Source organism: Engraulis encrasicolus, chromosome 16 (genome assembly GCF_034702125.1).
Source record: "Engraulis encrasicolus isolate BLACKSEA-1 chromosome 16, IST_EnEncr_1.0, whole genome shotgun sequence".
NCBI classification, from domain to species: Eukaryota; Metazoa; Chordata; class Actinopteri; order Clupeiformes; family Engraulidae; genus Engraulis; species Engraulis encrasicolus.
The window spans coordinates 36392924-36420423 of NC_085872.1; the positions used below are offsets into that span (position 1 = coordinate 36392924).

Here is a 27500-nt window from a genome sequence, read left to right on the forward strand (position 1 = left end):
GCACAGCAGTATGCATGATGCAGGCTATACTCTCTCTCTCTCTCTCTCTCTTCCCCGACTCCCCCCCCCCACCACTACACACACACACACACACACACACACACACACACACACACACACTTCCCACACTTCGTGCAAAAACAAATATGAGGGAATGCAGACGTGATCCACACAGAGGCCCAGTGGTAAGTTTACCCTCCTCCCCAGCTAGATGACTGCAGTAATATAATTACACACCGTTTCCGCTCACCCTAAACACCGCTATCCAGTAACATAACAGTTTGTCCGCAAGAACACCTTTTTCACTTTAAAGGAGACTGCTGTGAATGGTCACTTTTCAACAAAACCACAATTGCGTACACATCATGCATAAAATGTCAGCAAAATAATAATTCAAAAAATGACTCACACTCACACATGAATAAGAAATTTACAAAAAAAGTATATTATCAGTCTGTGAACAGTTAATTTTTTGTTAAAGGACCACAGGATGCAAATGTGGAGATAAGTCGACCCACAGCCTGCATGGGAACCGCCTGATCCGAATGCAGGAGATGCAGCCCGTTTGATGCTATTTGGGGATGGACAGGAAACAATGGGGGAAAGCACTGTGGGGAGAGGATGGATCAGCAGCAACATCAAACGCAGATGAGCGAGCTCAATCTGATAAAGGTCTTAAGGGGCTTTGTGGTGGCATGCGGATGCCGTGTGTGACATTAATTTGTCATATGCTCTATCACTTCATCTCTCCAATGGCGGCCTCAAAATAAATGAAAAAAAAAAATCGCCAAATGAGGGGTGTTTGTTTCATTTATTTTCACTGACGTGCATTTGTTTTGGGCTGGTGCTGTGGGGTTGGGTCGGCCGGGGGCTGCTCTGGCTCTGGGTTTGGCTTGGCATTTCACAGGATGTCGAACGTGGTGGGAGTCCCTGGACACACTGGAGTTTAACTGACAGGAACGCTTTCAAGAACAACCTCGGCTCTGTATTAAAACAACTCCCTCCTCAGCCTCAAATTGAGAACACACTTCTGCCGATGCGTGACCCCCCAGACGGGACCCAGTCTCATTGTTCTGGGAGTCAAAGTGACAGCTTTCCGACTCACGCTGTCCCTCCCCTGTGATATCCCCCCCACCCCCATTTCCAACTGTGGATATGGCAGATTACATACAAAAGCAGCAGCACTTTGTGATGTGGCCACAAGGCTGGTAAACGAGACGGCGAACTACGATTCCAGCCTCCCCACTGAGAAAATGGCTGTAATCAGTAAGCACATAAAACACAACATTGTCGCGATGCAAGAGCGACAACTATGTCAGCAGTTTGTATCCCACAGTTAATTCAATGGGAGCCATGCCTGCAGGTGATAATTACATAGAAATGGAACAGAACAGGTTGTTTTCCAAACAACAATGAGCCAATATATATGCATAATACCACACAAAGCTTTACAGGCAAGACGATAAGAGTTTCATTAGTCGATGCATTGTCTCATGTTGGCAGCCAATGATTTCGAAGTGTTTGGCTGGCTGGCAGAGGGCACAAGAAAAGGAGCACTGCACAGCCGACTGACTCTAGTGCCTCCGCTTCTGTGCCCTTCTCTCTTTCTCTCTCTCTCACTCTCTCTCTCTCTCTCTCTCTCTCACTCTGTCTATGTGTGTGTTTTATGCTTAGGCTTCAACACGACATGTCGTGGCTGCAACAGACGCGGTGATGGACCAGGTGCAATGTCATGTCTTGTGCTGGAGGGACACGGGGCTGCGGGGCTTGTTTGTGCTGGCCTGCCTCCCAGTCAGAGAGTGCGGGCGGCGGGGGCAAACTTGCAAATGAGCTTTGAATTACCCGTGCTGGGAGTTGCACAGAAGTAGATAGATCATGGCATCAGTGTCATGTGGGTAATGACTGTTTGTTTTGTTGCTTGGAAAGGTTTTTCAAATAAATAGTATTTTCTCTTCTCTCTCTCCTTTTTCTGTCTTTCTTTTTCACACAGGATTGCTTTTATGTGATGCACTCAAGGATTTTTCCAGGTCTATTAATAATGCAAATAAGCATTTGATTATTGATACTATTTGTGATGAAGTTACATCAGTCACCCAGAGTTTTTTTTTAATACACCCAAGATTCTCCTATTTTCATGGGTGCAGCGAAAAAAGTCATTTTTTAACCAATGAATCCCAGGGCTCTCTCTTCTCTTGTTTTCTATTTTCAGCGCCTCAGATACTATTAGCTTCTCCTGTAGGGCAAACAAACCCACCAAATACCATTTAGCCCACATACACCATCTGTTGTCTCCATTTAACGCCAGAGTGGCCAGGGTGGATCCAACCAAGGTGAAAACTGTCTCGATAGACTTGTGCTTTTTAAAGTTGTGCCAAGTACAATTATTTTCTCGACGTTGAACAGCACTTAGGCAGTTTCGACAGTCCCGCTTCGTGGATATCGGAAAGCAATGATTTGATATTGCTGGAGTGATGTTCTACAGAACAATAAGATTGATGTGCGTTTAGTTCCCGGGAACTTGTTGGTAGAGTGCAGGGAAGCCAAAACAAATACAGTGTGCATGCACACCCTCTTTCTCTTGCTATCTCTTTCTCTTGCTATCTCTTTCTCTTGCTCTCTCTCTCTCTCTCTCTCTCTCTCTCTCTCTCTCTCTCTCTCTCTCTCACACACACACACACATGCACATTACGCACATACATGCAGAAAGAAACAGTCAATGGTCATGGATTTGCAAACCAGAAAAAAATTCTCACATTTATTTGATATCAAACAAGAGTTGGATTTTACATCAGCTTCTGAAAATGGGGTTTTACAAAATGATTGAAATGAATATCAACAGGGCTGATGTAAACCACACACTTTCTATCCAGCACCTTTCCTTTCATTTCCCGCATTCCATCACACATAATAAATTATTTTTAACGTTCTTGATCGCATCAACACGAGATATTTGAACCTTGACTGTTATCGTCAAGCATTTTACAGTAAATAAATTACATAATAACCTAATTCACTCCAAATTTGTGCAAGGCGTTGCTGTCTTTTGTTTGAAATAAAGGGAAATTGTTTCCCCTGTACATGAACATTGGCAAAAAACACTTTTTTTTTTTTAAACCGGCAAAAGTCATGTTCCATGAAAGCAAAAAACACCGCTCACGAGTGGACATGTGTGTATGAACTCATGGGCTTTCTTTTCTCCATGTTTTTTAAAGGTACTACAATGAATGAAGTGGAAGAATAAACAAGTTTTAACATGATGTGCAACCTCTTCACAATAATCTCTTTCACCGACATGTCGTTAATGTTTTCTCATAATTGTTCTGCTTGGTTTTCTTCTTGTTGATTTTTTTTCTTTTTTTTTACACTTGTGGTACTGCAAAATATATCTTCTTTAGCCATTTTTGTACAACAGTTGAATGTGCAATAGGGAAAATATAAGGCCTGAGTCTGAAGTAGTGGTTCTTTATCATCTTTATCGTCATCATCATCCTCTTTTCTGATCAGTCTTCACTGCTTTGAGGCATTTGAGGTCCTCTCTTTGCTCTAGAGTTGGAGGACTTATAGAATGCTCCAGAGTCAGAGGCTGAGTTAGTTTAGGGGAGAAACCCGAGGTCCCCCCCCACTACAGAGAAAAGACTCAGGACAGATTCAGAGCTCCAAGACATTGGCAGGGTTTCATCACATCATTCGAAAGGCTTGGGTGAGGATGGCGCCAAGCTTGAGCGTGGACACCTCTTCCTCCTTTTCGCTCTCGCTCGCTCTTTCTCCCTCTCTCTTTCTTTCTCACACACAAACACATACAAATACATACACACACACACACACCATTCTGTGCATTTCCCACTGTAGGAGTCCAACAGAACAGTTAAAATACACAGATGGCTAGTTTTTTATCTTCATAGTAAAAAAAACCCAAGTGTTTGTATGTATGAGTGTGTGTTTGTATTTGTTGCGCTAGAAACAAAAAAAATGTCATTTCACTTTGCCTCCTCCCACGAGTGCCTCTCTCCTCCCGCCCGGTGCCTTGCGCACAAGAGACAAGGGGAAGGAGAAGGAGGGAGGCAGAGAGCACTCGCAACACAACAACAGCCAGGGAGAGAAAAAGAACGCAAGTCTGTACTGGATGTATGAGAGAGAGCGAGTGAGACAACAACACAGCGTTTTGAGGGGCCGTCGCCCCCCCCCCTCTACTCCCCTACCATGATGCCCTCCTCCACAGTCAGAACCAACTCAGAGGCTGGTGATCAGCTGCATCTGACCGTCTCGGGCGGGCTCGCCATCGGCAACGGCGGGCAGCTCCGGCGGGGTGCACTCCTCGGGCTCCCCGGTGCCGATGCAGCTCTCGCTGGTGCCGCGGCGGCTGATGTGGTAGTAGGAGAGGGGCGGCGGGCCGTCACCCAGGTCGGGCATGCTCTTGTGGCAGAGCTCCTCCGCCTCGCTGCGCGTGGAGGACGAGGGCGAGAGCTCCTCCTCCTCCTCCTCTTCCTCGGCGTCGGCCGCGTACGGCGAGGGCGAGTCTCTCAGGTTGGGCATGCTGGTGTACAGGGAGTCTCTGTTGTTGGGCGACGGCGTGCCCTTGTCCTCCGCCACTCCCAGCGGCAGGGGAGTCTCGGACGGCGAGCCACCGCCACCGCCGCTGCTGCTGTTGCCACCGCAACCTCGGCCTCCTGTACCAACACTGCCAACGCCGCCGCCGCCGCCAGCCTCGTCGTCCGGTTGCTGGTGGTAGTCGTCGAGGTCTCCGTCGCTGCTGTCGTCGGGCTGGCGGTGGCGTGGGGCCTGGCGCTGTGCCCGCTGCGCGCTGTAGAGCAGCGAGTGAGTCCTCTGGGGCAGCAGCGGGGCCTCCAGCGCCTGCCGGTGGTGCGGGTGCAGCAGCAGCTCGAGCGTTGCCGGCTGCGACGACGACGACGACAACGGCGGTGCGCCCCCTGCTGACGAGGCCAGGCACGACGTGGGCGAGGTGGCGGCGTCCGCGTCGTCTGCCACGATGGCGTCGTCCTCGCTCGCGCTGCCGCTCACCCGCACGCTGGGCTCCATGCTGAGCCACGTCTGGGGGAGACCCACGCCGCCGCCGACACCGACCCCGGCCCGGCCCCAGCGCTCCTTGTCGCGGGGGTCGGGATCGCAGGGCCTGGCCGCGCTGCGGGGCCGCAGGTTGTTGTGCACGAGCTCGGAGATGATCATCTTCTCGAAGGCAGCGTCGTCCAGGCCCAGCGAGCAGTCGGCGGGGCAGGCCGGGTCCTCGTACTCCTCGTCACGCAGCGAGTAGCTGTTGTTGAAGTTGCCGTTCAGGGGCAGCGTGTCCATGGCGCTCACGTCCCTGCTGTTGGTCAGGGAGTGCTGGCCTGCGGCACGGGAGGAGGAGGAGGAGGAGGAGGGAGTGAAAAAGAGGAGGAGGAGGAGGAAGTGAAAAAGAGGAGGAGGAGGAGAGGAAGGGAAGAGGGGGGAGAGAAGAAGTTAGCTTTCACACACTTTTCCATGGCAAGAGCGAACAGAGCACGTACACACACACACACACACACACACACACACACACACACACACACACACACACACACACACACACACACACACACACACACACACACACACACACACACACACACACACACACACACACACACACACACACACACACACACACACACACACCACCAACACACACCCACCCAACCACTTTAATACTGTTCAGGACATTAACCATCACATGAGCTGAGAGCCAGCATGTTGGCTTGGTAAATGTGAGAATCACTGGTAAGAGGAAAGAGGGAAAAAAAATTGCTCAATGACTAAAATGTGATATTTGTTTTTGTCACACTGAATGCCAATGCACCCATTTGTGTCGGCCAGAAAATAAACAGCCCACATTTACTGTTCCTTTTCTTTAGCTTGTCCTTCACAATATTAAAAACAAGCAATGCTTTATACAAACACACAGCCACACACACACATACACACCCATACACACACACATACACACACAGACACACAAACACACACACACTAGTACATGCGCACGGCATGTAGCCACATGTAGGAGCAAGCGTCTAGCACAAAGCACTACAGTACAACAGGAGAACAACATACACCCAACAAACATACAATCACGCTGACGCAAAAACAATACCGGTACACACACAGAGACACACGCACACACTCTCGCACAATACAACGTTTAAAAAACGAAACCGACCAATCCACCGCACCGACCAAGCAACCAGTCAACCAACCGACCAGGCAACCAACCGACCGACCAAGCAACCAAAACATGAAAACAACCGTACCACCAACAAGAAAAAAGAAACCATCTCCACAAGGAAATCATACGTGTGAATGGGGGATGTGGTGGACAAACAGCCACTTGGCAGACAACAGCCCACAGTGGGACACACAGAGACACAAACACACACACTCACACACGCAAGCAGGCGGGCGCAGGCAGGCAGGCAGACGGGCAGATAGGCAGACGGACAGGCAGGCAGGCAGGCAGACAGGCAGAAATGCAGAAATGCAGAAATGCAGGCAGGCAGGCAGGCAGGGTGCAGCCCAACTCACTTTGCCACCACTGACATCAAGTGTGTCTGCTCAGGTTATCGGGCCTGAGGACTGCCGAGGGCCGGCGCAAAAGAAAAGTGAAACAGTAACTGTCGGTTTTTATTGCAGCATGGCAAGAGTGATCAGATCACTGATTTGAGGACACACCAAATCAATCAAATCATATCTTCTAAGAAACTAAAAAACTTTAAAAAATATTTCAAAGACAAACAAAAAGAAAACAGAACAAAGCTACAGGGAAAAAGAAATGCCTGAATTCAGACCATCCATTCAGATTTGGCCCGCATTGCTTCCCAGACAGCCCAGCCCAGCGTGGTGTCAAAGACAGAATCTAGTGTGCCATTTAGCCACTGCACATAGCACTGAAGAGGCACTAAGTCATCCTAACAAATCACTGATTCTTGAGAAAGTGGCTAAAACAGGTTGTAATGTTGACAGAAAAAAACAAAGTGAATTACAAAATTATATGGTATATCCTCGTAGACTAAGGTCTTGGCTTTTCAGAAATGCACAAGGCCAATCTCCCCATTATGTATTTTTTTCAGAAATCAGGCTTTTCTCCGATCATACCTTGTTTTTTGTCAACACCGTCAGACACAATTAAAAGTTATTAAAATCGTATTGATTTGGTTGCATATGTATCTGGAGTTTTTAAGTGATTATGTGTATTTTTTGGTTCACACATATGCCTTTAAATGTTGAAAATTCACTTTTGTTCTATTTTAATACTGTTTCATGTGTTCTAATTCTAAAATATGTACCGTCATACGATGCTTACTTAACGCCTAAATACAACAAACATTTTTTTGTAATTTCACAAATATTCGTGTAGGCTTAAATTGGCTATTACTTTGATATTTCAACAACTCCTAAGGAAAATGTTGTAAGCACATTCCTTTAAAATGTCCAAAACTCCTTCTTACGGTGGTGACTTAAGAACTGACGGTGGTGACAATAATCTGAGAGTGGTGAAAGTGGCCTAATTAGTACCTGCATTTAGCAAAATAAATAGCCCTCTCAAGTCAAGTCAATGGCATCTTGCATAAACACTTTATTTTTGTGTGTGCACAGTATGAGCTTGTGTTTTTACTTCATTAGTTAGATTATCTAGGAAGTAAGCCACTGGTTGTTGAAAATGTGGTAAAAACAGCTTTTAAGTTGTTCAAATCCAAAATAGAGAGGTGTATTATCATAGATGTAGGTCTTGGCTGTGCAGTGAATGCATTGGCCAAGCTCCCCATGTTTAACATTTTTCATAAAATGGGCTCTTTCTTGTTTTGTCAACAGCGGCAGACAGAATTAGAAGTAAAAACACATGTTTACTGTATTAAAGTGAATTACTTTAACAATTCAACATAACTGTAGATACTTATTGTATGCATATTCTTAAAACATGTCAAAAACACGTAAAAGATGTGTTTTTTGGTGAACTCCATCAGATGTCACCACCGTCAGGTTTTCTGACAAAAAAACCTCCAAATGCACCTCAGTGGTGGCTAGAGTATCATTTTGTATCACAATTATTACTAACATGCCTAGTAATGTTTCATTAACCAGCACAATTTAGTAAAATATGGAACAACATGATGAGCAGAACAAAATCTGACGGTGGTGACATCTGACGGTGTGAGACAAAAAAAACACTCTTTTAAATATTATGCATTGTTTGTTCACATTAGCCATTTCATTTTCGCTCTGTTTCTTGGGTGCTTCATACCTTTTCTGAAAAAAATTATATTTATTAACATTAATGTAATACAATACTATTAAAACCCCCGACGGTGTTGACAGTTTATGGTTGGGACAGTACCAGTGTCCAAACAAATTAACAAATTGAGGACAAAATAATAAACTTACAGGAGCTTCAGTGATGGTGAAGTAGGCAGTAGAGCTAAAGTTTTGAAAAGGGGTCCTCAGTAATGAAAATTACCTTGTGCATACCTGATTTTATTGTCTTTTAGAAAAAATCTGATGGTGGTGACCAATATGCTGGACACATTTTGAGCAATCAGTAAATAATAGTAAATATTGTTTTACATCCACTATGTGCACATCTGTAGAACCACTTTAATATGGTCTTCCACATCATGGTGATATTGTTCATTTCTGTTAGTGATTTTTGTATTTTAAGTCAATTGAAATGATGATGCCAGTCCTTGGGACAGGCGTTTTTACAGGGTGTGGACAGGTTTATAGCCATGAAAAGTAATAAAATTACACTTAAATATTTCAAACAACTGTGTATTCGTGTGACAAACCCCTTGGCCATTACCTGGGTTGATTTTGTTTGTGAAAATTTAGTTGATTTTCAACAGAATTAATATTTTACTGCAGGGACATGTTTTTGCCAAACTTTCAAGAATCAGTGAAATGATACAATGAAAATCGCACAGCTCGAGAGGAACACAAAAACACTTACACAGGGGAACGTAACATTGCTAAAACAAAACCTTTAGAGGCTCATGTTTAATATTTATCACCTAGAATAAAAGTTATTCATATCAGTCGTGGAAACCCTTTTTTTTATTTTTTATTTTTTTTGGTGTTAGCATTGTACTAGAGTTACATCACGTTTCTTAGCATCCCCTTTCCACTCCCCCTTTTTTTTTGGAGCCGACCGATTGGTCTGATGATGAAAAGAAAGCTCATTTGAGATTATTCAAAGTTTCACAGTGGGCTTTCATTTTGTGTGTGTGTGTGTGTGTGTGTGTCCTCCCCTCCACCCCATATTCCTCTGAGAAATGATCGAGCAAATTGGCAGGATGGCTGAATTCAGGATGTGGCAAGTGTAAAGGGGTTTTCAGCAGCAAGCAATCACAGCCTCCTTCAGAGCTATGTGTGTGTCTCTCTCTCTCTCTCTCGCGCGTTTACTCGTCCCCTGTCTTGCTGAGTGTCAGGCATGCACTGCACTGCTTAGGTCTGGTGACGTCCCTCCTCCGTCCTCTTTCCCTTTACTTCACTCCTTTCCCCCCCAAGCGGCACATTTCACACTTTCTTGTGTGCGCAAGTGCATGTGGGTATATGTGTGTGTGTGTGTGTATGCACATACATATACCCACATACACTTATACTGTCTCTATATGTTGGTCTATGCTCCGGCACATTTTGAAGTAATTGGTCTGAAAACTCTGATAAGCCAGAGACTGTTATGTGTTTCGAGGCCTGGATAAAATTGATGCGCAGCAACCCCCCCTTCCCCCCTCCCCCTCCCCCTCCCGCCCCTAGCTCAGATGTCTTGCGGATAGGCTAATAGGGGGCTAGAAATGGAATGCGGCGCGTGCTAATCCAAGCATTATGGTACATTTTACAGCCAGGGCCACTCATTAATCCTCTTCAAATAGGCCTTTGTGTACGGGGATTGACACAATTAATGAAGAATAAAGGAAGCTCCGCAAAGAGAGAAGGGGACAGAGAGGATGAGTGAGAGAGAAAGGGAAAGATGGAGACAAAGAGAAAAGAGAGGTAGATACATAGACACAGGCAGAGAGAGAGAGAGAGAGAGAGAGAGAGAGAGAGAGAGAGAGAGAGAGAGAGAGAGAGAGAGAGAGAGAGAGAGAGAGGGAGAGAGAGAAATAAATAAAATAAGGAGCTGATGAAAGTGTAGAGGAGGAACAGGACAGAGAGAGAGAGAGAGAGAGAGAGAGAGAGAGAGAGAGAGAGAGAGAGAGAGAGAGAGAGAGAGAGAGAGAGAGAGAGAGAGAGAGAGAGAGAGAGGGAGAGAGAGAGAGGGATGGTCAAATTGTGGGGTGAGCAAAGACCTACAGTATGCGTCCAGGTCGAACACTGTAAAGGCAGTTTTTTTCCCTGTGGTTAAAAGGCAAGGAGCTGAAATGGAGGCAAGGTACTGAGATGGGGAGAGAGGGAGGGAGGGGGAGGGAGAGAGGGAGGGAGGGGGAGCGATAGAGGGAAGAGAGGAGAGGAGGGGTGGGGTTGGGGGAGTGGATGCTGCTCTCCTGTAACATGCCGTCAGAAAGATAAGGAAAGTCTCTTTTGTACACAGAGAAAAGAAAGTAAAAACAGACATCAAAGAATTTCTTTTCGGGGAAGAAGAAGAAGAGAAAAAACAGCGAGGGTAGGGAAGGAGTGGAAGGAGAGGAAAGGGGTGGAGGGGTGTGAAGATGGTGGTGGGGGGACACCATGAAATTATGCCATTGCAGAGCCTATTTGCATTCGCCTGTGCATCAAACACGCACAGTTGTTTTATTGCTATCCAGTCAGGTATTGTTCTTGCGGGAGGGATGTGATGGCTATGCTAGCCTGCTGTCCGCGGCCCAGTACACATAAAGGGCCTGGACCAGGACGAGTTGTTCTGGAAGCAGAGAAGAGAGAGAGAGAGAGAGAGAGAGAGAGAGAGAGAGAGAGAGAGAGAGAGAGAGAGAGAGAGAGAGAGAGAGAGAGAGAGAGAGAGAGAGAGAGAGAGAGAGAGAGAGAGAGAGAGAGAGAGAGAGAGAGAGAGAGAGAGAGAGAGAGAGAGAGAGAGAGAGAGAGAGAGAGAGAGAGAGAGAGAGAGAGAGAGAGAGAGAGAGAGAGAGAGAGAGAGAGAGGAGAGAGAGAGAGAGAGAGAGAGAGAGAGAGAGAGAGAGAGAGAGAGAGAGAGAGAGAGAGAGAGAGAGAGACAGGGACAGAGACAGAGACAGAGACAGAGACAGACACAGAGACAGAGACAGAGAGAGGGAAAGATAGGGAGAAACAGACAAGGACAGAGAGCGACAGACAGACATGGGACAGAAAGACAGACAAGGAGAGAGAGCATGACTGCGATAAGGCATGTTGGCTCCATTCTTTGCTAGCCTGTGAACTGATTCCTATTTACTGCAAGCTGTGTGCTAAGGCCTTGTCCTTGTGCCAGCTCACCCGGATGTGCAACGGTATTGTTCTTTTATTTGACTCGGGCAGCTTCAAGTGCAGATGCCGGCCAATCCGCACTGAAATGGACAGCCTTGGGTGGGGGCTGAATAGACGTGACTACATAAACCAACGTTCACAATTGTCCTAGCTCACCCACCCATCAACCTTCTCTCAACCACAACACTGAGCTTTTTTTCCTCACTCTTTCCAGCTCTCGCTCTCTCTCTCTCTCTCTCTCTCTCTCTCTCTCTCTCTCTCTCTCCCTCTCTCTCTCCTGCTTTCTTCCCACTCTTATTTCTCAACTCTTTCCCTCTCTTCCTCTCTTTCTCTCCTTCCTTCCCACTCTCCATCCCCGCCCTCTTCCCCTCTCTTATTTCTCATCATCCTTCTTCACCCTTGGCCCAGTCTGTAGCTACATTCTCCTGTCTCCTTTGCCTTCTTCTTCTCAGGCGTTCCTGGTGAAAAAAAAAGCCAAAAAAAAAAGAAAAGAATCCAAGTCCTCTGCCCCATGTGCTCTCATTCTCTAGCGTCTCCTTGTTGGGAGTTAGGAGTCTCGCCTTCACTCGCCTGCCTGCCTTCACTCCGTCCTTTGTGCTTGTGCACAGAGTGTCTTGTTGTGTAATCATAAGCGCCTAACATCATTGGGCTTTAAGGGGGAGGAGAGGAAGAAAGGAAAAGAAAAGAAAAGAAAAGAAAAGAAAAGAAAAGAAAAGAAAACTGAAAAAAAGGGACAAAAAAATTGTCAAGGCCAACACATTGTTGGTGTTGTAGTAAAAAAAGAGGGTGGACCACAGCAAAGCAGAGAGAGAGAGAGAGAGAGAGAGAGAGAGAGAGAGAGAGAGAGAGAGAGAGAGAGAGAGAGAGAGAGAGAGAGAGAGAGAGAGAGAGAGAGCGAACGAGAGAGAACGAGAAAAAAAGCTCAGTGGTGTGTCTCATCCCTCTCCATAAGTGGATTCCCTTTGCGCTCACATGCAACTTAAGCCCTCCAAGATTGCCTGCAGAGCAGCCCCTCGCTGAGCTTTTGAGGATTACTATTAATTTTGTCTATGTCACTGATAGTGTTGTAAAGGGAGAATGCGCTACGGCTCGCACATCTCCTTTTGTAATCTGTTCTGTAATTATGTCAAGAGGATGCTATCTGCTCCTCTCCCGCGGTACCCTCATGCTAATTCTCGGCAACAGGGCCCTCTGCTCTCTCTCTCTCTCTGTGTGCCAGTAATGACGCCTCGGCTTTCAGACATTATTTATTTCTCTCTCCAATGAGCGCAGGTATAGGCAAGTGCTGCTCAGCTTCCTGTCCCCGGAGCGGCAGAGAAAGTGACTGACAGCTGGAGGTGGCAGCGTCTGTCTGTGTATGTGTGTGTGTGCGCGCACGCGCATGCATGTGTGTGTGTGTGTGTGTGTACGCATGCATGCATGTGTGTGTGTGTGTGTGTGTGTGTGCGGTGCGTGTGTGCGTGCGTGCGTACGTGCATGCAAACATGCGCGCATGCATGCATGTGTGTGTGTGTGTGTGTGTGTTCGCATGAATGTGTGAATTTATGTGAAGGTGCGTGTATGTTTTCGTGTGTTATGTGTCTATGTGTATATGTGTGTGTGTATATGTGTGTGTGTGTGTGTGTGTGTGTGTGTGTGTGTGTGTGTGTGTGTGTCTGTCTCCCCCTTTGTCTCCGTCATTGTGAATGCTTGGTGTTTGCATTTTGGGAGTGTGTGTGTGTGTGTGTGTGTGTGTGTGTGTGTGTGTGTGTGTGTGTGTGTGTGTGTGTGTGTGAGTGTGTGTGTGTGTCAAAGGGAGTATGTGAGGTCCTTCTGCCTCCCTTGCTTTGTGAAGAGCACATTGCACCCCCAGATTATTTTTGTCATAGTCGTCCCACAACATACATTGAGACACAAAGTGCCTATTATTTTTGATACATGGCATACGTTTTAAGACAAATTTCAGATGTGAGTGATTTTTTTATTTTTTGTTTCCCCGCCTATTGAGGAAGATAGTGCAGAGCAGCGGCAGTAACCTTAGTGCTGGGGGAAATTGCATAGTGGATATAAACTCCTACTCCCCCATCTCCTTCTCTGGCATGTTCAGAAGCACACACGCGCACACACAAACGCACACGTGCACACACACACACACACGCAAACGGGCGCACACACACACACGCACACATGCACACACACACGCACACACAGCTAGGGTTCCTTCAGAGTGCTGATTAGTTCGACTGTCAATTGAAGGGAACGCGGGGTGGGGGGGTAGAGCGGAAATGTATGCAGATGCGGCAAACTATTTGCTCCGTTCTTCTTCAAAGGTCTGTTTGCCATCTAAATGCAAAGACCGGCGCGTGTGGCAACGAAACTGCCATTTAAAAATGCATGCAGAGACGGCGTGTCAGAAGAACACCGGAGCCGTATTGTCATCTGTCAGCTCCTGACACAAACCATACCTGCTATATGACTTCGCCGCATTTTCCTCCCCTCCTCTCTCTTATTCGTTTTTTTTTTTTTTTTTGTAACGGCTTCTCTGCTCTCCTTCTGTGTCTATTCTCATCATCAAATAAGGCTGCTTGCTTCAGCTGTGGGTGGGGATGGGGATGGGTGCGCTGCGTTTCGGCCCACACGGCGCCTGCCTGTGATATAATATCTCAGAGGGAAGTGTGGAAGAGGGAGAGATGGGCTGTATGCAAAAAAGCTGTTTCCTCCGGTTTGGGTTCTCTTTGACATGGAGGAGGAGGAGGAGGAGGGAGAGAGGGAGAGAGGGAGGGAGGGAGGGAGGGATATAGAGAGAATAGTGGGTTTGGAGAGGAAAGAAGAGGGGAGGGGAGAGGAAGGGAAGGGGTGGGCAAAGAAAAGTGGGGCAGAGACGACGCAAGCAGCATTCCAATCGCGCGCCGTCGCCGTGTCTGTTTTGTGGTGTTCGTTGAGAGGCAGACAAAAAGCAAAAACAACAACGGCAGGTGAAATAAATAGCCGGCCACGCCTGCCTGGTTATTGTGGTAGGTAGCAATAGTCATTACGGAGCGGGGAGGAGATGGGGGCTCGGCTGTTTGCTAACCGGAAAGGCAATGGGAGACGATGAGGTTTGCGGCACTTTGAAAAGGCAAGTTGTTTTTATTATTTGAGGGCTGATTACTCCGTAAGTGCTCAATTTCGTGTAAGTACCACGTAAACGCGCACTAAAATCACTTTTTTTTGTTCGCTTGAACTCATGCATCCTCTGCTTCCAAACTTCCTGAGAGCCTGAGGGCGAGTAGTCAGTGGGGAGGAAGCCAAGTAATTGGCCGGACGAATCTCACCGGGAGCAAATTAATTTGATGCTGGACTGGAAATCCACTCAAATCTTTTTGGGATGAAGTGTGAGTGGGAGAGGGAATAAAGTGAAATCAAAAATGGCTTAAAACTTCGGGTGTTGAGAAACAACAATTAGAAAGAACACCACCACCACCACCCCACCTCTTCCACAACTGCCCCACTACCCCAATCCACCCCCCTCCCCAAACCCCAACCGAAATTCTTCCCAACCATCTGTAGTTATTTCATGACATGCATATTCCCCACACTCTTTGTTCACAAACACAAAAATCCCAACACACACACACACACGCGCACACGCACGCACACACAAACCCACGTACACACACTCACACACACCAACACACACTCACACGCCAAAACCAAACCAACACATACATGCACACTGCACACACACAGACCCGAGCATAATCGAGGAGGGCACGGTGCACACCTGGAGAGTGAAAGGCCGGGGGCGAAGGGGTGTTGCACACGATGGTTTCGGCGAGGAGGTTGTTATAGGGGTTGTTAGTGTCGTGAGGTCGGAGGAGAGGGTTAGTTAGCAGATAGTTGCCAGTCATCCCTGTGACAAGAGCAGCAGAGGACACAGAAAAAGAAAAGAGAAGAGAAGAGGAGAAAAACAGATGAGAGGATGACAGGCAGAAGAAGAAAAAGGCACATCTTTTTTTTTGTCAACAAAGCCGCAGACACTGTGAGAAAGAGAGAGGGTGAAAAAAAAAGACTCCCGCAGCATCCCACTCATCTCTCAAAATGGGATTAAGTAAAGCTTTTTTTTCCCACGACCATTTTAATTATAAAGCAGGATTACATTTGATCTTTCACAAACAAAAAGATGGGCTTTCTCATTCCAACTTTGATGATTGTAATTACGGGACGGAAAAACATAACCAATACATATTTGGGGGTAATTATTGTGGTAAGCTTCGTTTTCTGTTTGTGTACATCACAAAAACTTGGGAAGACTATGTAATTTGACAAACAACTCATCAAACATATCTATGCACTGATGTAAGAAACCTCATCCCACAGCAGCAGGGTGGCTACTGTAGATATGGTCTTTAGAAGAATTTTTAATTGTAAAGCATATCGGTGGCTTATTTATTTACATACTAAAAGCCTGTTTTTGATTTTTTTTTTTTTGGGAAACGTTTAAAAAACATCTTTGAGGACAATTGGCAGTATGGGTGTAAATAGTTAGGCATACTGAGTATTTCTTTCAGTACAAAAATACACACACACCGACACACACACACACCGACACAAACACACACACACGCACACACACGCGCACGCGCACACACACACACACACACACACACACACACACACACACACACACACACACACACACACACACACACACACACACACACACACACACACACACACACACACACACACACACACACACACACGGCGACTCTGCAGGCGTCTCCTGGGTTTCCAGCAGGGTCTTGAATAGACCTCAAAAGATACGGTCATGAAAAGCATCAATGTAATTTTGATTAAATTTCAACAAGTGCTGAAAGAAACAACTATTCCGACTACCCTCTCAAAAAACAAATCTGACCTTCAATTTCCCGCAGATGCAGAAACAGAAACAGAAACAGCACTGTACTCTGAAAAAAAACACATGCAAAACAACTCCAGGCCTCACAATCAATCCCTCAGCACTTGTCCACGAAAATAATATGAATCCTGTTTCTCCCCAGCACAAAACAAACACCTATATCAATATGCGGTCTATCTGCAAGTGAAGGCCCTCAGTCTCGGTGCACTGCACAAGGTTTGGGAGATGTGAAGGAGGATGCTACAAGCATGTTTAAAAGCAAAAATGGAGGGGTAGGGGTGAGGGGACCTTTTGTATTTCAAGAGACGCTTTGTAGAGTTTTCTACTACTATGTCTAGCCAAATAAAATAACTTCCAACTTTCTTTCAGAAAAATAATAATAAAAAACAAACAAGCCCAAAAAAAACCACACACACACACCAAAAATGGAAATTACAAAAACAAAAAGAAACACTGTAAACACAAGGCATTGACAAACATGGCTGCAGCCTCCCCTATGCTGCTGCTACTGTGGAAAAAAGTATTTTGTAAGAAACGTCAGCCGAGAGAGAGAGAGAGAAAGAGAGTGAGAGAGAGGGAGAGAAATAGAGAAAGAGAGAGAAAAAGAGAGAAAGAGAGAGCAGTGCAGTGTAGTGCAGTGGCGCGCGCTCTCCCTCCAGTCAGGGTCGTGCTGAGTTTAACATCATCGTCTCATCAGCCACACTCTGACTCTGGCTAAATAATAGATCAAACTGTTTCTTTTTTGCAATGCAGACAATTGAGGCTGTTGAGACCTCCGGCTGACAATGCAAAGAATGGCAGAGGAAATAAAGCCACTGTAATACAAAAAGTTCCTTCACCTCATCCTCTCAATGGCAGATCATCCGAGGGAAGCTCTACTCTCCTCTACAATCGCCAAAAAAAACCCATTTGAGACAAGGTAACAGTAAGCGGACTCTACGCATTGAAGTCACATCAGACTGTGACACAAGAGTTTCACTTCAACAGCAGGAGTGGAAGCCTTTCAGAAAAGAATAAGTGTCCCTGCCATGGACTAACGGTGGCGCGCTGGGTTACCACGCGGTTTGATTCCGGCCCGGTTCATTAGCCGACCCTTCCCCATCTCTCTCTCCCCCTACTCATTTCCTGTCCCCCTGTAACTGTCCTGTCACAATAAAGGCATAAAAAGCCCAAAAATATCTTTTTTACAAAAAAGAAAAAGAAAAAGAAAAGAAAAGAATGAGTGGGCCCTACCGTGGCTCTAACGGTAGGGCACTCGCCTGCTACACCAGCGACCCGGGTAACGGTTCGAGTTTGGCCTGGGTCCTTTGTCGACCCTTCCCCAGCTCTCTCCTCATTCGCTTCCTGTCTGCCTCTCCTACTGTCCCATCTTCAATAAAATCAAAAAGAACAAACAAAAAAATCTTATTTTATTAAAAACAAAAAAGAAAAAAGAAAAGAGTAAGTAACATAGCCAATAACCCGACATTGGGGTGACTAGCCTTTGTACAACACAACAGCCCCCCTTTTTTGCCTCTTAGTTCGCACCAGATGCAGAGGAAACCTCAGTTAGAAGTCAAGGACAGAAAATGCATGTGTTTCAGAGAAGACACGACTATAGAGTGTGGTGGTGGATCGACTGAATTCACGATGTGTTTTCTCTTAGACAGCTGTGGAGCCCCTGAGCACAGGGGGTGGGGGGGAAAGTAGGGCATAGTGTGTGTGTGTGTGTGTGTGTGTGTGTGTGTGTGTGTGTGTGTGTGTGTGTGTGTGTGTGTGTGTGTGTGTGTGTGTGTGTGTGTGTGTGTGTGTGTGTGTGTTTGTGTGTGTGTGTGTGTGTTGTGTGTGTGTTGTGTGTGAAGGGGGTGGTGGGGGCGTCGGCACTTACCTTGGTTAAGTGTTGAGGTGCTGTTGATGTCCCCGGAGATGAAGGAGGACTCGGACTGCTTTCGCACCGTGTCATTCCACATCCGCCGGATACGACTCTGTTTCATCCACAGAGAAAGAAACACACACACACACACACACACGCAAACACATACACACGCGCACGCACGCGCGTGCACACACACACACACACACACACGCACACAGACACGCACACACACACACACACAGACACGCACATACACGCGCACACAGACACGCACACACAGAAACACACACCACATGTGAGACAAGAGAGCCCTTCTCGTCTAACCCATCAAAACATCTCCCTTCTCCTGCTGCTATTTCCAGACGTGTGCGCGTGGCCTGTATCGCGTTGCTCTGTACAGTGGGGCTCTGCATTTCCATTATACGCCTGGTACACCACATTAGCCGTCTGGGAAATTTGTCAAGACAGGTACCAAGACGTATCTGAAAAGGGGGTGGGTGGGGGGGTACCTGTGCGAACACTTCCATTCCCCTAACTACTGTGTCCAGGGCCGCTGACAGCTTTTGCAGGGCCCAGGACAAAGTCATCCCCCTACCAAAAGGGCCCTCTATCCCTAATACATACAATGTAATGAGGACCCAATTCTGGGCCCCCCTGTCTTCCTGAACCCGGGACAACATACCTGTTTGTCCCCCAGCCCTGACGACGGGCCTGACTGTGTCCCCCTACCTCCCTCCATATCCCTCCACCGCTCCCCACCCATCTACCCATGCACTGCCCAGCGGGGAGCAGTCTCATCTGGGAGTCTATCTGCTTAAACGCGGCCTCGGCGGCGAACCACGATGAGGGAAGACTGGATTAATTTGTCAGCAGCTACTGATAAGCGCTTTCAGTTTTCAGTGCTGTGTGTGTGTGTGTGTGTGTGTTTGCTGATGGTGTGTGTATGTGTGTGTTTGCTGACGGTGTGTGCGTGTGTGTGTGTGTGTGTGTGTGTGTGTGTGTGTGTGTGTGTGTATGTGTGTGTTTGTGTGTGTGTGTGTGTGTGTGCCTGCGTGCGTGCGTACATGCATACATGCGTGCGTGTAAATGTGTGTGCCCAATAAAGCAGAAGACCAAGCCGCATTAGCCTTACATTGACTTCTCATCTCTTTGATGTCTAAAGCGTTATGCCATTGAATATAACCTTCTTAATTAGCGCTGAGTTATAAGAGGCAGCTCCATAACAACAGCACTTGCTCCTTACAGATGGATGTTTTACATTTTACTCCCTACCTCTGATGATGCTAAAAATGTTGCACGTAACCTGTACGATGCTGACATCTTGTCATAGTCTACAGAAGTAACGGTGTTGTTTGGATAAGAAGACATCAAATCATGTAAATTCAGCTTGACCTGCAGTTCAACCGTCAGAGGAATGTGTGAGGCATTACTCTGAAATTGTATTAACTGTTGCAATTCTTGAAGGTTTGTTTGCTGTTTATGAAAGATAAAGTTTATACATTACAGACACAGACAGGGCTATATAGAAGAGCAAACACAGGACTAAACCACTTTCAATTGTTATCTGGAGGTAAAGAGATCTTAAATAATAACCACCGCATGCAAATGTTGTGAAAAAGAGCTTTAGTTATTTGATGCATCACCCAGTAGATAATCGACTCAGACAATGGATATTGCGGTTAGGCGTTCAGTAATGACTTTGTTTGAAAAAAAAAAAGGGCGATCCTTGGATAAGAACCACAGGGTATCTCAAATGCAAATTTTCACCTTATTTTACTTCTACAGTAAACCATAACTAATAGCATCGCCAAAGCTGTTAGCCTACACCGTTCATTGTTCAACAACAGCACCCACACACATTTCTGAGACAGCCCAATTGCAGCCAAGTCAATGAATACTTATGCATTTAGATTAACCCTCACCAACAGTTTTCTAGAATAACTCTCTCGATGCACGATTCAAATGAATCTTCATGTTGAAGTAGTCATGTTTGGAGTGTGATAAACAACAACATGCCTTAATTGGCAGTCCTACAGCTCACTCTTGTGCATCTCACGGGGAGAGAGGATCTCACCTGTCAGAAACAGGCTATGAAAACAAACCTGGTCTCTTTGCTTGTGTTATATGGCAAGATCAACATTGGAAATGGCAACGTAAATGAATTCTTTTCTTGATGCTACATGACATTCTCAAACAAAGCAACACATAGCATCAATTAAATATGTGCACTTCTAGTCAGAGTCGGAATTGGAATCAGGGCCAGTGCTATAAAAAATACATGTAGCCATGCTGAATTTCTTCTCCTCATAAAAACGGCTTTGCTCTTTTTTGAAGCACAGAATAAAACTATTTATATTCCTTTACAAGTGTAGCCTAGAATGTAGAAAATGTTCAGGCTTTTGTGTTGTTCAACAGCATAAATCTGAACGAAAATATCCCGGGTCACCAAAAAAGGAAGAGTTCTGCTCAAATATGGGCTACTTAAAGATTCATGAAATTAGTTTTGAACGCTTGTTAATATAAATACATGATCTTCCTTCAAAGTAGCCCTGAGAATAAAAGCACAATTTATTTAAGTAGTCATGGTTGCTCCCTCATGTCAGAGCTAACCATTTATGTGTTTAGTCAATAATAGTGATTGATTTACAAATCAAAAACATTACAAGCATATCACTTGAGGCCAAAGCATTCGTTCAAGTCAAGATGAGATATTTTGGTAACACTTTATTTTAGGGACACATCTATTAGCACTAATACATACAATGTTACTGTATAAGTAACTTGTAAGGCATGTACAAAGTAAAATCAGACATTTGTTAGGCATGTATTCGCAAATGTCTTGTTCATGCACAATAAGGGATTTATTACCAATTTAACACTAGTAAGGACCTAGTAGGCCTTAGCGTTTGCTTATTACATGCCTTACAAGTTACTTATGCAGGCATTAACATTGTATGTATTAGTGCTAATAGATGTATCCCTAAAATAAAGTGTTACCGATATTTTTTTTATTCCTTGCACATATCATTGTTTAAAAGACCCCAGATCTAGAGGCTGCTGGGGCTATGTCCTATCACTTAGAGAGGGAAAGACACTGGGACAGTTATTATTCCCCCTTGACCTGCAGAGGAATTAGGCTATTAATAAACATGATGGTATCCAGTGCACGCTCCCCAGGGCTTCTCTCTCCCTCTCTCTCCCTCTCCCTCCCTCTCCTCCTCTTCACCCCTCTGCAGTCAGGTAGCTCCTCGTCCTCATCCTCGGGAGGGCAAGAGCATCTGGTCAACCTCCGCCTGAAAACCCATGAAATGGTGATTTTTATTTCGGAATTACATTACAAACACAGACATGCGCTACAGTACAGTACAGTACACTAGACCCTAGAACATCGCTAGTTCTAAAATTCTGCAGTGCTAATATTAGCTCAATGTCACTGTGCATTTAGGTGATGAGAAATACCATCATACAATTTTATATTAAAGATGAACTGAGTGCTAAATTAAATGTCTGAGTTGTTCTTATTACAATACAAATTAAGATGATAAGGTTGATGAAGCCAAATGACAAAGAATGTTTACAAATGACCCTATCCACTGCTGAGAATTTTAGGTAGCATTGACAAAGCCTACGCTTGACAGGTAATCTTATTTAACACTGCACAAAGTGCTACACGCTGTGTCTGTTTAAAAGTGCAATTAATATGAACACTCACCAGTTGAAGTGTCTTGATCCGGGTCGAGAACAAATTCTGGTGGCTTAAAATTGGCATGCACCATGTTTGCAGTCATCATGATGGGGTTGAGCACATAGATTTCAGGTTTTCAATGCTGGCTTTTTACCACACACAGTAGACAAATCTGAGACAAATCTGCACAGGGGGGAGTTACCATCTCTGAGGAGAGCTACTTTGAACACTTTTCTATCAGGCTTCAACTGCCTTCTCTGCCTCAACACTTGGGACTCTATGGGGAGTGCCTCCCTCCCGCCCCATCCAGCCCCCTCCCATCCACTTATATTCTTCACTGCACTACGCTGCTGTTGATGCTGTTCCAAACCTTCACGCTTCTTTTGTTTCACAGACATGTAAAAGTTTTTTATCTTTTACCTGACATGTTTCGCAGACAAAAACTTTTACATGTCTGAAACAAAATAAACGTGAAGATTTTATATCACTCTAAGACATAATGAACGTCACACATCTATCTGTTGATGCTGCTGTTGTTGTTGTTGTTGTTGTTGTTGGGGTGTTATTTTTTGTTTTTGAGGTGGAAGTGTGAGTTGGGCCGGGTGGGTGGGTCCATACCTGCGTGGCAGAGGAGTAGCGTGCGGTGGAGCGAGCGGTGGACGTCTTCCCCGAGCCGTGCGAACTCTCCGACGGCAGCCCGCCGCAGCACTGGGACTGGCGGAAACACTTGCTGTACTCCTTGCGCACCTGGTGGGATTGCAGAGCACGGAGACCGTTTGCCGTTTGAGTCACAAGTCACACAAAGTCACAGCAGTGGAGAATGAGGCTCCAGTCAAACGGTCATTACTGTCATTTTTTTTTTTTTTGGAGCAGCACACCAGCGTGTGAAAAAATACGCGAGACTCAGTATTTTTGAGGCCACACGATGAGGATGTCTAAAAAACACAATTTCCTTGTGGCGTGTGTCAAAATAGGCTTGTTTTTCAAGGCCGAGATGTTTGTTTGTGGCTTTTTTGGTTTCTGGGTAAGGGGAATTCTTGCTTTTTCATTTTTATGGGCTTTTTTTGGGGAAGATGCAAGAGTGTTCCATGAGACATTCTTTCAAATTACCCCCCTTCACTGTTGATGGTGAGACAGCCTGAAATCACTGCGGACCATGAGAGACAACACGAAAACAGTGGGGTAAAAAAAAGAAAAACCTCTCAAAAACACCAATTAAAGAGCCTTTTTGATGACGGCATGCTCATAAATTGCAAATTGCCTCCAGAAGCAAAAAGCTGCTACCACTATCAGGTTGGCTAATCACAAAGAGATTCAAACTAAAAGCAAGGCTTCATGTAATTGCGACTTCATTTAATTAGACACATAATTACTACGCTTTAAAAAAAACAAAAAAAAAACACGTGCAACAACACAGGAACTCAACAGCCCGTTGCTTCACTAGACTAAAATCACAACGAGTAAAGTCAACAGAACTCAATAACCATTACCGTTATTGCCCCCCTCTCATCACCATTACTGTGCTTACCTTCTTTTGAAGGAGACAGTGGAAGATGAAGATGAACATGCCCTGCAGCGTGTTGAAGATGGTGAAGAGGTAGGCCATCACCATGGAGGACTCGTTCAGGAAGAACAGGCCGAACGACCACGTCAAGCCCAGCAGACAGAGCAAGGCAAACGCACCCAGAACCCAAGACCTGCAAGACAGCAATAAATACAGTGCCCTCCATAATTATTGGCACCCCTGGTTGAGATGTGTTAAAAGCCTTTAAATAAATTCAGTGTTTATTGCAGAAGAATACTGTCACACTGAAAAATTTAGGAAAATGTAGCCTTCAACTCAAATGAATTGTAGGAAAATAAAAAAAATCCCTGACTAAAAAATAATTCTTTTTCACTAAATCACCTGTTCCACAATTATTGGCACCCTTAATAATTCCCAGGAAATAAATATAATTGAAGCATTTCTGTCATTTCTACAGTAGTTTACAAAGTTTACCAGAGTATGTAGGAACATTTAATTAGTAATTCATCACTTCCTGTTTCCCTGGGGTATAAATATGACGTGACACCGAGGCCATTTCTCTTATCCACTCTTAAACATGGGAAAGACAAAAGAACACAGCATACAAGTAAGGCAGATGTGCGTCGACCTTCACAGGTCAGGCAGAGGCTACAAGAAGATTGCCACTCAACTGCAGCTGCCCATATCCACTGTGAGAGGAATAATTACGAAGTTCAAAACAACTGGAACAGTGGTAAACAAGCCTGGACGAGGACCCAAGTTTATTTTGCCACCACGCACAGTGAGGAGGATGGTAAGAGAAATCAAAAGATCTCCAAAGCTCACTGTTACAGAATTACAACAAATGGTAGCATCCTGGGGTCACAAAGTGTCCAAATCAACCATCAGGCGCTGTCTACACGCCAACAAGCTGTTTGGGAGGCATGCACGGAGAAAACCTTTCCTCACCCACAATCATAAACGCAAACGTCTGGAGTTCGCCAAGCGGTATTGGGGCTTCAACTGGGACCGTGTGCTTTGGTCAGATGAGACCAAGATTGAGCTTTTTGGCAACAAACACTCTAAGTGGGTCTGGCGTGCCACGAAAGATGCGCATGCTGAAAAGCACCTCATACCCACTGTGAAGTATGGGGGTGGGTCAGTGATGCTGTGGGGCTGTTTCGCTTCCAAAGACCCTGGGAACCTTGTTAGGGTGCATGGCATCATGAATGCTTTGAAATACCAGGACATTTTAAATCAAAATCTGTTGCCCTCTGCCCGAAAGCTGAAGATGGGTCGTCACTGGGTCTTTCAGCAGGACAATGACCCTAAACATATGGCCAAATCTACACAGAAATGGTTCACCAGACACAAAATCAAGCTCCTCCCATGGCCATCTCAGTCCCCAGACCTCAACCCCATTGAGAACCTGTGGGGTGAGCTGAAGAGGAGAGTACAGAGGAGAGGACCCAGGTCTCTGGATGATTTAGAGAGATTCTGCAAAGAGGAATGGCTGAAGATCCCTCTTTCTGTCTTTTCCCATCTTGTGAAACATTATAGGAGAAGATTATGTGCTGTTTTGTTGGCAAAGGGGGTTGTACAAAATATTAACAACAGGGGTGCTAATAATTGTGATACACATTATTTGATGTCAAATAATTATTTCTTTATGTGGGATTTTTTTCCCACTGAATAAATGCACTTGTATTGAAGGTTGGATTTTTCTCTTTTTTTCCATTAAGGTCCCATATTATTTAGAAAAAAATAATAATAATTGGAAGCTAAAAAACACATCTTAACCAGGGGTGCCAATAATAATGGAGGGCACTGTACATAAATAAATAAATAAAAACGCACAAAAAAGCAAAACACAACAAAACACATCAGCACAAATCACAACGGCTGTAATAAACTTTGCTGGACAGTATATACAGCAGATCCCTCTAACTCTACTCCCCTCCCCCCTCCCCTCTCTTCCTTCCCTCCCACCCATTCACATATAAAATAATAAAAAAGATCCCCGATAAATAAGTATGGCTGTGAAGTTTAGCCATAACGTCTGATAGAGAAATGGGATGACGACGTCCAGAGAGATGGCTGTTTTGCAGCGCTCCCGGGTCTAGTGTTTTATGGAGCCTGCGCTCAGGGTGGGCCGGCGAGGAGTGCAAACACGGCACTTTTTCCACTGGAGATTCCAGGAACACCTCCAGCAGATCGGGTGACCCACGCGCTCCGCCGGCCCAGCAGCCGCGGCCAGGCACTGATACACTGCACAGAGCAGAGCTAGAGAGGGAGCAAGCAAGGACTTTTTTTCATTCTCGTTCTCTCGTTCTCTCGTTATCTCTCTCTCTCTCTCTCTCTCTCTCTCTATCTGTTTCTCCCTCTCTGCACCCCCCCTTTTTCACTTCTCGCTGTCCCTTCGTCTCCTGTTTCTCTGCCTGGATGTTTGAACGCAGTTACGGGCACGCATCCCACAAAAGTGTTTCATTTTCAAATCCAACCCCCCCCCCACGCACACACTCACGCAAAAATACTGTACACACACACAAACACCACACACACACACACACACACACTACACACAAACACTACACCACACCACACCACACACACACACACACACACACACACACACACACACACACACACACACACACACACACAAACACACACACACACACACTACACACACACAAACACCACACACACACACACACTACACACAAACACTACACCACACCACACCACACCACACCACACTACACAACTACATACACACACACACACACACACACACACACACACACACACACACACACACACACACACACACACACACAGACACACACACACACTGCACTACACTACACCCACACACTACACTACACTCCACACATATCCACTGGTGGTTTCCATCTTGAGCCCGACCAGACGGACCAGAAGCATCTGGTAAGATTAAGCTGTCCTTCTAGCATGTAATTGTAGTGGAACAACTCAATTAGTGTGCGACAATAACTTGTGCGCGCTGGACTAGGGGTTAATGGGTTTCTGTAATAACATGCCTGGTCCCTCTAATGGCTGCCTCCCTCCTGGTTTAGCCTCGCTCTGACCCGGTGCCCGGCCGGCGCCCCCCACCCCCTCCTCTCAGCCTGGCCAAATAACACAGCACATTAGGCCCACCTCCATTTGGGCATTATCAAAATTACACATAGTCGGGGAGGTTGGGGGGGAGGGGGCGGCAGTGATGGTGGAGGTGGTGGGTGAAGGGTGGCGGGGGGTTTGGTGGAGGGGAAACGAAGGAGGCGAAAAATAGCATTTGCATTTATGTTCTGTAATTGTGATAATTATGCCCAAGTTGGTTTCAAGACGTGGGGGTGCATCTGTTATTTTGTTTGGTATTATTTTGTAAACATTTGGAACAAAAATACAAATATATGCGAAAAAGATAACAACCAGGACTTATGGTGTCAACTGGGACAGTCTATTAAAGGCAGCAATAAAAGCAAATGGTTTATAAAACAACAGGCAATATAAAACACATTAACATGATATTATTTCCAGATTTAACTGAATAAAACGCAATAAAACTACACAACTGGTAAATTGCTAATATTTATGACCCCAAACAGGGTCTACAGTGCTTTTTTTGCTACACTGTACACTGTACACTGTAAACAAAATGGGTGAAAGCTGAGAACGACGGCCATTCTTTCTGTTCATGGGACATGCTTTACCTGATACTCTCCAAGCGACCCGAGTCCGGTTTCATCGAAGTGGAATGCTTCACCATCTTGTACATGGTCACCACCAGGAAGATGAGATTGAGCTGTCCAAACAGGAATATCAAGGTTACAGAAGCAGACCACAGTGTCACATGCGCCACGCCAACCTCCTAGACAGACAGACCCACTCCAATTTCCAAAAGAACACGTGAGCAAGCAGACAGAGAGCTGGACAGAAAACCACCCTTGGAAATAAAAGCCCCCGCGCCTGTCTCTCTGCTCTGGATTGAAGCCCTCTCTACATTTAGTGACTTATTAACGGACAATTAGCGGTGCATTAGCAGTTATTAGGCAATTACTCAATCACAGGCAGGCAAACGGAGAGATGGGATATCACACTGGTAGGGGTTTACAGTAGGCAGGTCTGACTGGGCTGACTTTCACTATTACACTGG

General features: G+C 45.6%; 1 protein-coding gene across 2 annotated transcripts in view; it reads right to left on the reverse strand.

Annotated features, from left to right (window-relative positions):
• Positions 1-2736: 2736 nt before the first annotated feature.
• The window catches only part of LOC134465717 (adhesion G protein-coupled receptor L2-like), a 113781-nt gene continuing 89017 nt past the window's right edge, over positions 2737-27500 (reverse strand). Inside the window, exons 16-21 of one of the 2 annotated variants that reach the window (XM_063219534.1) lie at positions 27058-27149; positions 23348-23516; positions 22438-22566; positions 18147-18243; positions 15143-15271; positions 2737-5345 (exon numbers count right to left, since the gene is read on the reverse strand). In XM_063219534.1, coding sequence (XP_063075604.1) covers positions 4231-5345; positions 15143-15271; positions 18147-18243; positions 22438-22566; positions 23348-23516; positions 27058-27149 — 1731 coding nt within the window. In that variant the 3' untranslated portion in view covers positions 2737-4230. The remainder of the gene's footprint in view (positions 5346-15142; positions 15272-18146; positions 18244-22437; positions 22567-23347; positions 23517-27057; positions 27150-27500) is intronic. The other variant, XM_063219535.1, reaches the window with a different exon arrangement.